At 41.9% G+C, this 14,986-nt stretch overlaps 1 protein-coding gene across 12 annotated transcripts in view; it reads left to right on the top strand.

The window, feature by feature from the left end:
- Pxk (PX domain containing serine/threonine kinase like) overlaps window positions 1-14,986 on the top strand; it is an 82,471-nt gene that overhangs the window by 11,065 nt on the left and 56,420 nt on the right. For 5 of the 12 annotated variants that reach the window (XM_076544553.1, XM_076544558.1, XM_076544552.1 and 2 more), the window contains exon 2: window positions 13,590-13,640. The exons of the other annotated variants lie outside the window; for them this stretch is intronic. In XM_076544553.1, the coding sequence (XP_076400668.1) occupies window positions 13,590-13,640 (51 nt within the window). The remainder of the gene's footprint in view (window positions 1-13,589; window positions 13,641-14,986) is intronic. 12 annotated transcript variants of the gene reach the window in all.

Here is a 14,986-nt window from a genome sequence, read left to right as displayed (position 1 = left end):
AAAGTACTTCATGTTTATCATTAATTTCTTCTCTTTACTTTCCCCCTCACTCCCTATTAGGTTGGATTTGTTGAAGTATAATTTACATGCAATAAAATTAATCTTTTTTTTTTTTTTGCTGGGCCGTGGTGGTGCACGCCTTTAATTCCAGCACTAGGGAGGCAGAGGCAGGTGGATCTCTATGAGTTCAAGGCCAGCCTGGGCTACAGAGTGAGTTCCAGGAAAGGCACAAAGCTACACAGAGAAACCCTGTCCCCCCAAAGGGAAAAAAATAGTTATTTTTAAGTATACAGTTTGGTAAATTTGAAAAAGACGTACCTACTGTAACATTTTCTACAGCAAGCATTTCCTTAGCATCCTTTGTAGTCAGTATCCTCTTTTGGTCCCTGGCAACTACTACTTCGAACAACTACTTGTTGTTCCTGACATTTCATCTTTTGTAGCATACCCTCTGTAAGTAAAACTGTATAGGGTGTGTTGTTCTAATGTTAAATGGTCTTTTAATAAAAAACCCAGAGCCAGATATTGGGGTGAAAGTTGAAAGATCAGAGAAGCAGAGCAAGCCACAGCCAACTTCACCTCACCAACTCCTCAGCTGATCCTGTATCCTCAGACTGAAAACCTCTGAATCCTCACCTGAAAGGGTCTCAGCTGAACTACTTTAGTTCCTGTCTCCTCATGCCTTATATACCTTTCTCTGCCCAGCCATGTCACTTCCTGGGATTAAAGGTGTGTGTGCTTCCCAGTACTAGGATTAAAGGTGTGTGCTACCACTGCCTGGCTCTGTTTCCAGTGTGGCCTTGAACTCACAGAGATCCAAAGGGATCTCTGCCTCTCGAGTGATAGGATTAAAGGTGTGTGCTACCACTGTCTGGCCTCTATGTCTAATCTACTGGCTGGTTCTGTCCTTCGATCCCTAGGCAAGTTTATTAGGGTACATAATATATTACTACATTGGTGCAGTATTTAGTTTCTCCCTTCTCCTCCCTCTTGGAGAGAAGGTCCCATTACATTGCTAGGCAGACCTTACAGTTCTGGGCTCAAATGATCATTTTGCCTCATCGTCTCAAACTTCTTAGAAGACAGGTGAGTGTTACTGAGCTTGGCTCCAAGGTTCTTTTTAATCACTGAATGGCATTTTATTGTGTGCGTAAACCACGGTTTATTACCTCACATCTGCATTTGGTCATTTCCTGTCGGGTATATTATGATAGAGAGGCCGTGAGTATTTGGGTAGTCATTGTGAACATACATTTTCATTTCTTCTGAATAAATACCTAGGGATGAAATTTCTGGATGATATGCTAAGTATATGTTTTACTTTATAAGAAGTCAGTTTTTTTTTTTTCCAGGTTTTTTCATTTTATCCTCATAACTGTCTGAGTTACATTTTACTAATGCCCTTTTGAAGAAAATGGAAACAGTAGGGACAGTGGTTCTGGACTTCAAGGCTAGGAGTGGTAGAGTGGCTTCCATGACACCTGTGGTCTTAGAATGATTTGTCACTGGACCTGCAGAATGGAGGCTTGTTTGAGAGCTGCACTGACCTAGACACCGACAATTTGGAAGTCCCCTTGAGAACACGACAGAGATTTGGGTGACCAATTTTTCAGTTCTCCACCCTAGCCGCATGAGCATGGAGTTAATTCATCACACATACTAGAGGCTGAAGGCAGCACCAGCCAGTAAAGATGTAGTGTGAGTGACACATGTAATTTTGCATTTTCCAATAGCTATAGTAACAACAGTGACAGAGGGCTGCTGAGATGATCAGAAAGGCCGTCTGTGCAAACACACCTGTGCAGCCCTGATGACCTGAGTTTGATCCCTGGATTCCTTGATGGAAGGCAAGAACTGATTTCTAAAGTTGTCCTCGGACCTCCCCTTCACATGTACATATACATGGCATACATGTCCCTGTACACACACACACACACACACACACACACACACACACACACACACCATTCATTCTCTCTCTCTCTAATAATTAAAAAAAAATTGCCAGGCAGTGGTGGTGCATGCCTTTAATCTCAGCACTTGGGAGGCAGAGCTAGGTGGATCTCTGTGAGTTCGAGGCCCACCTGGGGTACAGAGTGAATTCCAGGAAAGGCGCAAAGCTACAAAGAGAAAACCTGTCTGGAAAAACAAAACAAAACAAAAAAACAAAAAAATTAAAAAACTAAAAAAGGTGAAATAATCTAAGTAAAATATTTTGCCTAATACAGTATATCCAAAATATTATTTCAATTTGAAATCAGTATAAATTGCTACATTTTATACTCCTTTCATCATATAAATTTTGCAGTGTAGTGTGTATTTTATGATTATAACAATCACAAATCATACTAGTAATTTTAAGTGATCTTTAGCTATGTATTGCTCTAGCTCCTTTACCGAACAGCACTGGTACAGATCCTAAAAATAGCTAGGCAATGGTGGCACATGCCTTTAATCCCAGAACTTGGAAGGCAGAAGCAAACAGATCTCTGTGGGTTCCAAGCCATCCTGGCATACAGAGTGAGTTCCAGGACAGCCAAGGCTACACAGAGAAACCTTGTCTTGAAAAAAAAAATCCTAAAAATAATGTTCAAATATATTGTTCTGGAAAGAGATTTGTGGTATCTTAATGGGGGAAAAGCAAGCCATCACACATTATGTTTAGTATTCTTTCATTTTAAAAAATACTTAATACCTTCAGATAGATAGTCTTTAACTGCACAGGCCAGTCCAGTAGCCACTGCATACTAAATTACTCAAAACTTTTTAAAGATCATTTACTTAATTCTTTTGAGACAGGGCCTTACTGTGTAGCCTAAGATGACTTCACACTCTCCATCCTCCTGCCTCAGCCTCCTTAGTGCTATTATATACATGTGGCCACTATACCTTACTTAGATACTTTAATTAATTAAATTAAAATTTCAGCCCCTAATAATAGTTGTATCTGAGGGCTCAGTAGTCCCATGTGTGTATTGCCACCATGGGAGATGTTAAACCTTAGGTCTCTGTGGCCTTCCGAAGGCTGAACTGGTGAGAAGGACTGAGCAAGAGGGCCAGGCAGACCAGGCCTGTGAGCAACAGGACCTAGTCCTGGTGCATCCTGGCCACTGCTATTAAATAAGGTACAGGAAGCCCCTGGAGGAGTAGCTGTTGTCAGTCCCCCGGGTACTAACACAGGAGGGAAGCAGAGTAGCCTGTGATGATGCTGTTCCATTTTGAACAAATGAAATTAACTGTATTTTTAATTGCAGAGTACCCCATAAGCATGATGACTGCTTCATGAATGTTCATATAAAAATCCTTTTTCCTGTTTATTTCTGTACAGAGACACCATGATGACGGCCACTGCTCTTCCCTTCCTTTCCCTTCCCTTCTCTTCCCCTCCCCTCCCTTCCTCTTCTCTCCCCTCCCTTCTTCCCTCCCTCCCTCCCTCCCTCCCTTCTTTCTCTTTTTTTCTCTCTCTCTTTCCTTTTCCTTCTTCCTTCCTTCCTTCCTTCCTTCCTTCCTTCCTTCCTTCCTTTCTTTTTTTTTTTTTTCCCCTGAGACAGGATTTCTCTGTGTAACAGCCCTGGCTGTCCTGGAATTAGCTTGAACTAGCTTTGTAGACCAGGCTGGCTTGTGACTCACAGAGATCTGCCTCCCAGGTGCTAAGGTTAAAGGCGTGCACCACCACCTCCTACCACCTCCTAGCCTTTTTCCTGCTTATTTTTGTAAAAGATTTTATATTCTCTGTCTCTCTGTCTCTCTGTCTCTCTGTCTCTGTCTCTCTCTCTCTGTGTGTGTGTGTGTGTGTGTGTGTGAATGCAGTACGTATAAAGTCCAGAAGAGGGCATTGGGACCCCCGGGGCTGAAGTTATAAAGCAGTTGTGAGTTGCTTTGTGCCAGTGTTGGGAACCAAACTCCTGTTCTCTGTGAGAGCAGTAAGCACCCTTAACTGCTGAGCTATCTCTCCTGTCCCTTCTGTTTTTCCAGAACCTGCCAAATGTTGATGATAGGATTTAATTAACATGGAGGAAAAATAATGTTCATATTTGTACGAGGCTTCTATGATGCCCAGATTACACTCACTCCAGCAGTTGGTGCCCATGTAGTAGGAGGTAGACTGAAACATTTTGGGATATTAAAATCAAAAGGCTGTGTTCTAAGCACATCCTCCTGACCTGATAGAATGGTTCTACCTACTGAGCTGACCTGAATCACTGACAGGAAACTACACAATGTGAAAACATCTGCCTAAAGTCATAGAATGTCGGAGCAGTTGTGTCCTTGGATTAGTCTTGGAGGCCTGCTGCCCAGTCATTCTCACCACTTAAGAGCTGAGTGGCTATGTTTAAGGTAATTATTCTCTCTGAACTTTGACCTTTTGTTGGGTGATGGAATCAGCTGAGTAAGTACCCCATGAACATAGGAGCTTGTTACGTTTGAGGAGGCTTATGACAACATGGTGTGTAATGAACATCATGATAACATGCATGATTGGTTATGAAATATTCGTGTGTCAGGAGGACACTAACGTGTTCACACTGGGTTGAATAGACTTTGGTGTATTCAGCTCTCCTTCTTGCGAGAACCATTATTAAAATCAGGCGGTAATTTTCTATCAGCTTGACTTCTTTCCCACCATTTTTTTTTTTTCACTTTGAGACAGGGGCTCATGCAACTCAAGCTCATCTTAAATTCTTTCTGTATTTGAGGATGACCCTGATTTTCTGATTCTCCTGCTTTTCCTTCCTGAGTGCTAGGATTATGGGTATGTATCACCATGCTCAGTTCACACAGTACTGGAGAGTAAACCAACTGAGCTACATCCCTAGAACATGCCCCCCCCAACACAGCTATTTTATCAGTCCTCATACAAATAGACATTTAATTTACTTTATTTCCATGTTCTGTTCCTAGTCTCCCCAGCATAAATTAAAATGCCAATGGGTGGCTAGATGGTGGTAGTGCAAACCTTTAATCCCAGCACTCAAAGTGAGTTTCAGAACAACCAGGACAGTTACACAGAGATGTCTAGAAAAAACCAAAAACACAACTGGCCAATGGTAATAAAATGACCTAAAGGGATCAACTATATTTATCTTGATAACATATCAGGAATCTCAATCCTTATCACTCAGAATTCTTAAAGTACTATGTTTTAAATTACAAGTGTAGCCACTCCCAGTACTGAGAGTGCTGAGGTTGAACAAAGTGCCTCCAGCCAGACTAGCTAGGTAAACACTCTTATTACTGTGCAGTACTCCAGCCTACAAATCAACAAACTTAAAAAATTGGTTTTGAGGCCAATGAAAAAGCTCAGTGGGTAAATGTGCTTATTGCTTAGCCTAAAAATCCCTGAGATCCACACGGTGGAGGGGGAAAGCAAACTCTGTAAAGTTGTGAAACACGTAGACACTGTAAATAAATGTTTTAAAAAATTGTTTTTCCTAGCTGGTGGTGGTGGTGGTGGTGGTGGTGCAGGCCTTTAATCCTGCAAAGGCAAGAGGATCTCTGTGAGTTTGAGGCTAGCTTGGTCTACAAAGGGAGTTTCAGGACAGCCAGAACTACACACAGAGAAACCTTGTTTCGCAAAACCAAAATAAATAAATAAATATTTTTTTAAGAAATGCTTTTTCTTATTATAAAAGTAAGATGTGTTAATTGAATATAACATGAAAATATGGTAAAGTAGGAAAGAACTGGAGACATAGGAGCTAGAGTAACATTGCCTAGAAATTGGAGTCTAATGACTTGTTATCCATGCTGAAGAGAATGGCTGCATTTGTTTTTTTGTCTTTAGGCACTCTTTAACAGTTCTGGAGACTAACATTCCCCTGCAGACCCCTTGAAAACTGAGGAGCCTGGCCATAGTTCTGAATGCCTTAGCAATGCTGTCTCATCCAGTATTCACCACAAACGTTGAAAAGATATGATTATGCAGAGATACAAATTGAGGCTTAGAAAAATTAAGCTAAGAAACTAGAAGGTGCAGTTGGACCTTGAGTCAGGATGTCTGCTGTGGTTACCCAATGTCCTCCTGGCACCAGGACATCTAGGAGGCCTGTCTTTGGAACAGTGAACAAAAAGAGGTAGCAAAGAGTGTCCCCAGAATGGGGACATTGCAGCTCTCAGCAGGTCACTTTCAGCTGAGTCAGCCTCTTGAGATCCAGAACCACAGAACAATCACCACTGCCACAAGTCTGTCTGCTTAATACTTCTCCTAGTTTATTATATGATGGGTAGTGCCTTACGTTCTGTGCATCCATTTCTGCAGTTTGAGGTGTTCCAGGAATTATTGAACAAATAAGTAAAAGTTATATTTCATTTAAAAGCTTTGTTGAGGAGTCTTTGTGTGTTTATGCTTTGCTTTTATATAAGCGTTAGTTATGTCAGGTGGTGTTGGTACACATCTTTAATTTCAGCACTGGAGAGGCAGAGGCAGGTGGCTCTGAGTTTGAAGCCAGCCTGGTCTAGGGCTACACAGAGAAACCCTGTCTCAAACAAAACAAAACAAAAACAAAAAACGAAGCAAACAAAACAACAACAACAAAAAGCCATATCCATTCTGTAGCCATATCTGAAGTCAGAGATGTTCAGAGTGCTTCTTTGTGGAATGTCTTTAATTGGAGTATCACCTGTCTTTGAAGTCTTTGTGCAAACCAGCTTTTCTGCCTGGAGAGAGACCATTCCATAGAGGGCAGCATGAACTCAAAGGCCCCAAGATCATGGTTGTTTTCACTGCAGGAATCAAAGTGGGCTGTGATGCTTTTCCTTGACTCATCTGTGAACAGAGTGAAAGTGCTCAATTTGGTTTTGCATAATGCAAACTGGGGAATTTTGGATTGTGAAGAGTAAAGCTTAAGGTTCTATGATCTGACTGGTGAGGAGTTTTAAATAGAGTTCAGTGGTTGGAAAGGAGGTACACTTGGCTTCACTCACCTGCCAGAATTTATATTAAGACAGTTGTGGTTCTTCAGATGCCTTTAAAAATCCTCAAGATTTTCATTTGTTTGCAGGTATTTTTTACACATTATTGTTTTGCATAGCAATTGACATAGAATAAAAGTAGGTTCTAGCACTTAGAATCTGCAGATGAAGCAGAGATAAATGAGTTTCAGAGCAAAAAGTAATCATTAATTCTGTGAAATATTAAAGATGGTGAGTAGCCAGGCAGATGGCCAGTGAGCTAAACCAATGTATCTATTACGAGACTTCTTCAGAAGCTTGGTGTCCCTGAATGGGATGCTACCTGCTGCCTGTGAGTTACAGCACCATCAAACTTCCTAATTTTCCCCCTTTGAGTCAAGGTCTCACTATGTAGCCAATCTGGCTTGAATCTTATACTCTTTCTGCTGTACCCTCAAGACAGTAGGTGCATAACAGCTGCATTAGCCCCATGAGTGTGTGTCACCACACTTGACTTGAACATTAATTCTCTAGAGAGATAGTCAATCTGAGACTTATGAGATCTTGTGAAGCTTTTTTTAGAGTACATTGATTTTTACTTGTTTGTAGTAGGGAGCAATTAGGTGACTAATGCCCTGATTATTTTGTCTCTGCTGCTGACCTCACATTGTGCTGTGTGGGATCTGGAACATAAGAAATGTGTGATCCCAGCTCTTCAAGACTTTAGTCCAATTGGAGAGAGCTAGTTCCCCAAACATTGATATGGGACAAAAATAGCAGTTAACATTTAAAAAGCTGAGCACTCTAGGATTTAAGTATTTGGAACAGCAAACTGAGAGGCATAAAACAGGAATATTTAGGATATAAGCAGTCTGATAAGGAGAGACTAAATATATAGAAAAGGTTAGGTCAGTTTGGTCAGGATGTACAAGAATGTAGAAGGTTGGCTGAGGATTTAACCTAGTGGGAGGCACGGAAAGTCTCAGAGCAGAGAAGTATTGTTTGTTCATTACAGTCACTTGTTTGCGGCATTTTTCTGGGTCCTTCCAATGATGGAGACGTGCCAGTAGAGAAGTGAGCTTGGGAGTGAATTCAGAGAATTAGGAAGGTTAGTGGGCACTGAGACAAACATGCTGCCTCCTACCCCAGATTAGCAGCTGGCCCTCACAAAACTCAGTTTCCCTTACTATAACATGAGGTTAACTGTTCTCAAAGCTTAGAATCTCAAGAGACTCAAGTATGTACTGTGCCCATGGAAATAAAAGAGCTGAGCCCTTGTGGAGAGAGGGAAAGGAAGAAGGCAAAGATCTTTGAAGTTTGGTGGGTGTTTGGTTTAATGGTTTAATTGTGTCCTTCCTCCCATGCAGAGGCTTTTAGTTCTGTGATAGAGAGCTGCTTCTGATTTATTTTCTTCCCTTCTTTGTTCCACTTTTTTTTTTGGGGGGGGGGGTGAGGCAAGGTCTCATGTAGCCTATGCTCTACTTAGTTCAAGGCTATCCTTGAACTCCTGATCCTCCTTCCTTAGCCTCCCAAGTAATGCTAGGACCACAGACATGTACTGTCACACCTGACTCATGATTCACATCTTTTATTGGCTTTATTTGTTTGCTTGTTTTTTTGAGACAGGGTTTCTCTGTGTAGCCCTGGCTGTCCTGGAACTCACAGAGATCCACTTGCCTCTGCCTCCTGAGTGCTGGGATTAAAGGTGTGCACCACTGTAGCTGAGTTTTTCTCTCCAGGTCCTGCCAATCCCCGGCAGTCTCATAACCCACTTATAAAATAAACATACAGACACTTATATTATTTAAACTACTTGGCCATTAGCTCGGACCTACCATTGTCTAGCTCTTACTCTTATACTCAGCCCATTTCTGTTAATCTATATGTCGCCAAGTGTTCCATGGCTTTATCTGCTGCCTTTACATGATGCTCCCTGGACGGCAAACTGGCATCCTCTTCCCTCCACCTTCCTCTTCTCTCAGTTCTCCTCTCTGCTAGTTCAGCCTATACTTCCTGCCTGGCTACTGGCCAATCCGTGTTTTATTTTATCAATCAATCATCCACAGCACACCACGCCCCCCCTAGAGATTGGTTTTATTTTTTCAGATAAGGCCTTATTCTGTAGCCCAGCCTGGACTAGGACTTACCATTCCTCCTGCCTCTGCCTCCTTGTTGCTGAGATTACAGATGTGGACCACTGCACCTGGCTTGCTTCCAGTTTCTTTAAGAGGCTATGGAACAGTAGTCATTCATTATTCTGGCTATACATTGGAATCACCTAGGGAGCTTGTAGTAACTGTTAATGCACAAGCCTAGCCCAGACAATGAATCATTAACTCTGGGAGATCAGACCCAAGCAAACATATGAATCTTTTCTTTCCTCTTAAGTTTTCTAGGTGATAAGACCTTCTGCTTTTGTGTCAGCATATCTGTAAAACATCTCCAAACAGCTGTCTGCATCTATCCTTTAAGTGTCATGGTAATTGTGAGAACTGTGCAGAAATGAAGAGAGAAGAATTATGTGTGTGAGGGTGGTTTGAAGGTTTCCTTAAGCCCCAGCTTTAAGTCCTTTTTGTCAAGATGGTTTGTGTTTTTAGCCTCGCTAAAAAAACTTGATGCCAGACAGATGCAAAATAAAGTTTTCCTAGAATCTCATCAAACCAAGGTAACTGAGTACCAGCCACTGTGTGGTGAAATCCAAAATATACCTATGGATGTTCTTGCTTGGAAAATGGTCTGTGTTGAAAGCATTAATCAACAATTTTGGAAATGACTGTCCCTCACCCTTGCACCCTCGGGCCAGAGTCAATAAGTGTGCACTATTAAGGTAATCTAGTGAATTCTGTGCACTAGAGTAGTCCTCCATATTTTTTTATTTATTTGAGGGAGGGAGGGAGGCATGAGGGATGGAGGGAGAGAGGGAGAGAGAGAGAGTTAGGAGTATACATGTCTCCTTATGTGTATGGAGGTTAGAGGACAACCCACAGGAATAGGTTCTCTGTTTTTATTCTGTGGGTTATAGGTATACAAGTCATCAGCCTTGGTGGCAAGTACCTTTATCTGCTGAGCTATCTCTCACCAGCCTAAGTACCAGTATTTTAGAGATGTAGAAGTAGCCCAGCCTTACAGCTTCACTAGATCGGGGACCTACCAACCACATCGGAAGGTCCTGGGAGTGATCAAGGTGAAGATTCGGTTTCCAGTCAGCTCCACCAAAAGTGTGCTGCCTTGGACAGCTCTCTGTATCTTGTGGAGTATGAATCTGTCTCCTAGAGTAGCTACCCAGAAGACTCAATGACTAATGTAAGGTAGAGGGTTAGTGTAAGTTTCCCCTTAATTCTCTCTTTTATTTCTTCATTTATGCTCCATATCATGTGGTCCTAGTACATGTCCAATTTGAAAAACTTCAGAACCAGACCACAATGACTTGTCAAAATGCCCAAGTGCTCCACCCTCCTTTGCATGCCAAGATTAAGGGTGTGGTGCCAGGAGGAGCAGGAGGGAGGGAACTCTGGGGAAGTGGCTACAGATGGCTAGGTTAGTAGCACCCTAGACATTTTAGTGCTCCTGTCCATGTTTTAGGCCTTGGTGATTCATACTGTCTTGTCTACTGCACATAGGGTCAGTTCCACATCAGAGAAGGTGAGAAGAGTGGGCACGAGTCCCTGGAGAATGTAGGGTGCCATTGTAGCCTGCAGCTCAGGAGGAAGCTGACCTCATAGTCACCAGGGCTTCCAGGCAGAGGACAGCTAGGATATTTTCCTTTACAACAATGGAAATTTTAGTGAAACATTTCATTTTGGCCAGTTTGTATGGCAGTTCAAGGAATCTGAAAAAATCAAATGTCTTTTAATCAGGGAGTAGCTTTGATCCAATAAAGCAGAATAAAAATTTTCTGAGAAAAATTACCTTTCTAGTTTTCCATTCTTTTCTTTGTCTCTAACTACACAGCATATGGTGTTTACAGCCTACTTCTCTTTAGATCTTCAAAGGTTTAATTCTTTTTTTTTTTTTGTTTGTTTGTTTTTTGTTTTTTGTTTTGAGACAGGGTTTCTCTGTGTAGCTTTGTGCCTTTCCTGGAACTCGCTTTGGAGACCAGGCTGGCCTTGAACTCACAGAGATCTGCCTGCCTCTGCCTCCCAAGTGCTAAAACTAAAGGTGTGCACCACCACCACCACCACCACCACCACCACCACCACCACCACCACCACCACCCGGCATAGGTTTAGTTCTTTTTTTTTTTTTTTTTTTTTTTTTTTTTTTTTTTTTGGTTTTTTTCGAGACAGGGTTTCTCTGTGTCGCTTTGCGCCTTTCCTGGAGCTCACTTGGTAGCCCAGGCTGGCCTCGAACTCACAGAGATCCGCCTGGCTCTGCCTCCCGAGTGCTGGGATTAAAGGCGTGCGCCACCACCGCCCGGCATTAGTTCTTTACCAAATACATCAAGTTGATTTTATTAGTCTCTTTAAAACTTAAGTTTATTTTTGAAATAAAAAATTGATTTATGTGTACAGTGTATGTGCACATACACATATGTGTGTACGAAAGCAGGCATGTACCTGCCACAGCTATCATGTGAAGGTCAGAGGACAGCTCTCAAGAGTCAGTTTTCTCTCACCATCTTGTAGGATCCAGGGATCAAATGAAACTTTTGTTCAAAGTGTTGTTTGTTTGTTAAGATGGGGTCTTTCACACAGTTTTGACTGCCCTGGAACTTACTATGTAGACAAGATGGCCTCGAACTTACAGAGGTCTGTTTGCCTTTGCCTCCAAGTGCTGGGATTAAAGGAAGTACCAAAATACTGGCCTGATTTAAGTTTTAATTAGAAAACTGTACAGTTACTTTTCCCATTGCTGTGACAAAATACCCAGCAGAAGCAGCTTAAGGAATGCTTTATTGGGGGCTTAATAAAGTTTGAAAGTTCAGGACCTTGTGAAGGGAAGGCCTGGTGGCAGCTGCATAAAGCAGCTGTTAAAGGGCACACAGTGAGGAAACAGAAGGCGATGAATGATACAGTTATCCTTTTTAAACCCAGCACTTCAGGATGAGCCTTCTCCCTTCAGTAGAACCTTCTGAACACCCCCTCGTAGGGGCCCATTGCTAGATCATAATCCTTATTTATCTTGTCTAACAGTAGATCCTAAATCTCCTTTCAGAAAGGGTTATTGCCTATGCCAAAGAGAGGGATGCACACACAGGCAAGGAGAAGAACCTGGGCAGATAGCCTTCCTGGAATTCCCCATTTTGTCTTTTAGCATAAGAATATACCAGCAGCTAGGCACCCTAGTCCATGCCCATGCTCCCAACACTAAGGAGGCTGAGGTAATAGGGTTGATTGCAAAGTCTGAGGTCAGCCAGGTCTGCAAAGAGACTGGTCTCAAAAACAAGCCATATCCTCTAGTCCAAACCGATTATTCATTGAACCTAAGCTCAAAAATGGACAGTTTTCTGTGAGTGTTTGGGTCTTCCCCACATCCCCAAGACAGGGTTTCTCTAAGTAGCCTTGGCTGTCCTGGAATTCACTCTGTAGACCAGGCAGACCTTGAAATCATAGAGATCTACTTGCTGGGATCAATGGTGTGTGCCACCACCACCCGGTGGGTCTTGATTTCTTAAGACTCCATGTCTGTAATTTTCTTTGCTCTGAAGTGAATTTGTGTTGAATATTTTTACTGTTTTTTGGATACAGGGTCCCAGTATGTATAGATGGTATACCTAGGCTGGCTTCAGACTAGTGACCTTCCTGCCTCTGTCTTTCTAGTGCTACCATGGCAAGGTGCTGGGATTTCAGGCATTGTTGCCATGCTCTGCTAAATCTGAAACTTTCTAAACATAGCGTGAGTACTCAGAATGTTAGAGATTGGGTCTCCCAATTAGAGACATAATTTTTTAAGTCTTTTTACAAGCTTTTCTTTTAAGGCAGGCATAGTGCCCCACACCTTTAATCCTCATTCTAGGGAGGCAGAGTCAGGCAGATCTCTATGAGTTCAAGGCCAGCCTGGTCTACAGAGTGAGTTCCAGGATAGCCAGAGCTATAGAAACCCTGTCTTAGAAAACAAAAACAAATAACAATAACAAAACATTACACACAAATACTTTTTTTCTTTTAAATTTCTTTGTTTTATGTGTATTTTTCTTGCATGTATGTATATATGTATACTATGTGCATGCCTGGTGTACTTGGGGGTCAGAAGAGGGTATCATATACTCTGGAACTGGAGTTACAGATGGTTGTGAACTGTCCTGTGGGTTCTGGGAACAGAATCTACATCTTTTACAAGAGCAACAAGCACTCTTAACAAATGAGCCATTACTCCAACCCTTTCTTTAAAGTCATACATTTATCCACGTGAGTCTTTTATTGAAACCAGAGTCTCACCATATAACACTAGCTGGCCTTGAACTTGTCATTCTCCTGCCTTAATCTGCCTGGGGCCGGGAGTACAGATGCCACCATGACCAGCAGCTCCCTGTGCTGAGTATTAAACCCAGAGCCTCCTTCACCCAGCCACATTCTGTACCCACACTACTTCTCTCTCTCTCTTTCTTTCTATGTCTCTCTCTCTCTCTCTCTCTCTCTCTCTCTCTCCCTTCCTTCCTTTCTCTCTCTCTTTCCTTTTTTTCTTTCTTTCTTTTCTTTTCTTTCTTTCTTTTTTTTTTTTTTTTTTACAGCTAAGGCTCTTTCTTTTATCCTTTTTAGGAATATATCATTAGGGTACAAAGAGGAATTTCCACGGAAAACAGCTGGCAGGTAAGCATTTTTGTCTATTAGAAAAAAAATGTTTAAACTTGTGGCCCAAGCTGTCTCTTGGTGTCAGAAAAATCTGGAAAAGTCAAAATACTCATATAGTACAAATCGTATTTCTTTTAGGTGTAAGCTTTTAGTTTTCTTTTTTCTTTTCTTTTTAAATTATGTATATGTATGTGTGTGTCTCAGTGTGGGTTTGTGCAAGTGAATGCCATGCCCACAGAGGCCAGAAGAGGAAGTTGGATTTTGTGGGGCAGGAGCAACAGGCAGTTGTGAGCCACATGATATGGGTGTTGGGACGCAAACTGGCCCTGCAGGAGCAGCGTGTGTTCTTAATCCCTGAACCATTTCTTCAGCCCCGTAAGTCTTCAACTTTAAGACAGATAGACAAAGCCTTTGTTCCTGGTGGTTGGTTAATGTGTATATGGGGTTACCTAGAAGAGTAGAAAGCTGTTCTCCAACTCAGCCCAGAATTGTAAATAAAATGATGTACCATCAGGTCACTGTGTTTTATGGACAAGTCTAACCTTGGACAACTGGAGCTAGCTCCTTCACTGTCCCTAAGGAAGGCTCTTCTTGAGGTCCCTAGCTCTACTTTTCTCAATGCTGGCCTTAAAGAGAAACAGATGATGGAGAAAACTGAAGGTCTTTCCCATCAAGCTTGGCTTCCAAAGGGTAGCTGAATTGCTTATGGGGCTGTTTTAGTGCTTATGGTCACCATCCTACCCCTTCAGCAGTGTTGTCTGTGCTCTGCAACCAGCTCGAACCTTAGCTCAACCTTAGGCAGTCTCTGACCACAGGGCTCCAAATGTAGTCTTTTCTTTGCCGAAGTTTCAGACTGCTTTTATTTGAATATTTATCACATCTTTTATCTGTTGAGAGTTTATGAAGTGTTCACCACTGATTTAAACACATTGATTTACTCCACTCTTAAACCATTCCTCTATAGCAGCATTACTCCCACTTTGGAGTACACTTTGGAGGTAAGTAACTGGTCTGAGGTCACACACTTTAGATGTTGGCAGAGCAGCGTTGCAATGTGCATTTTCTTACACTTAAACACTGTCCTACGTTTGGCTTCCTTGTTATCAGGGAAGGACTTAACATATAACGTTATGTGTATTTGACAAGAATTACCCTACCAGAATAGTCTTTTCTAGCTCTACTACCTTATATGGTGTATTTAACAAAAATGGGCTCTTAGACCCCATCTGAGCCCTACCAAATGAAACTTGTCTTTAGGTGAGGTTCTAGGTGGTATCCAGGTAATTTTTCTACATACATTTGAGAATCAGTGATAAAGACTAAAGTTAAACTATTCAAAAGCATAATAATTTCCTTACCAAGAT

This window comes from Peromyscus maniculatus, chromosome 9 (assembly GCF_049852395.1).
Source record: "Peromyscus maniculatus bairdii isolate BWxNUB_F1_BW_parent chromosome 9, HU_Pman_BW_mat_3.1, whole genome shotgun sequence".
Lineage (NCBI taxonomy): Eukaryota > Metazoa > Chordata > Mammalia > Rodentia > Cricetidae > Peromyscus > Peromyscus maniculatus.
This window is presented reverse-complemented; position numbering and strand designations above follow the sequence as displayed.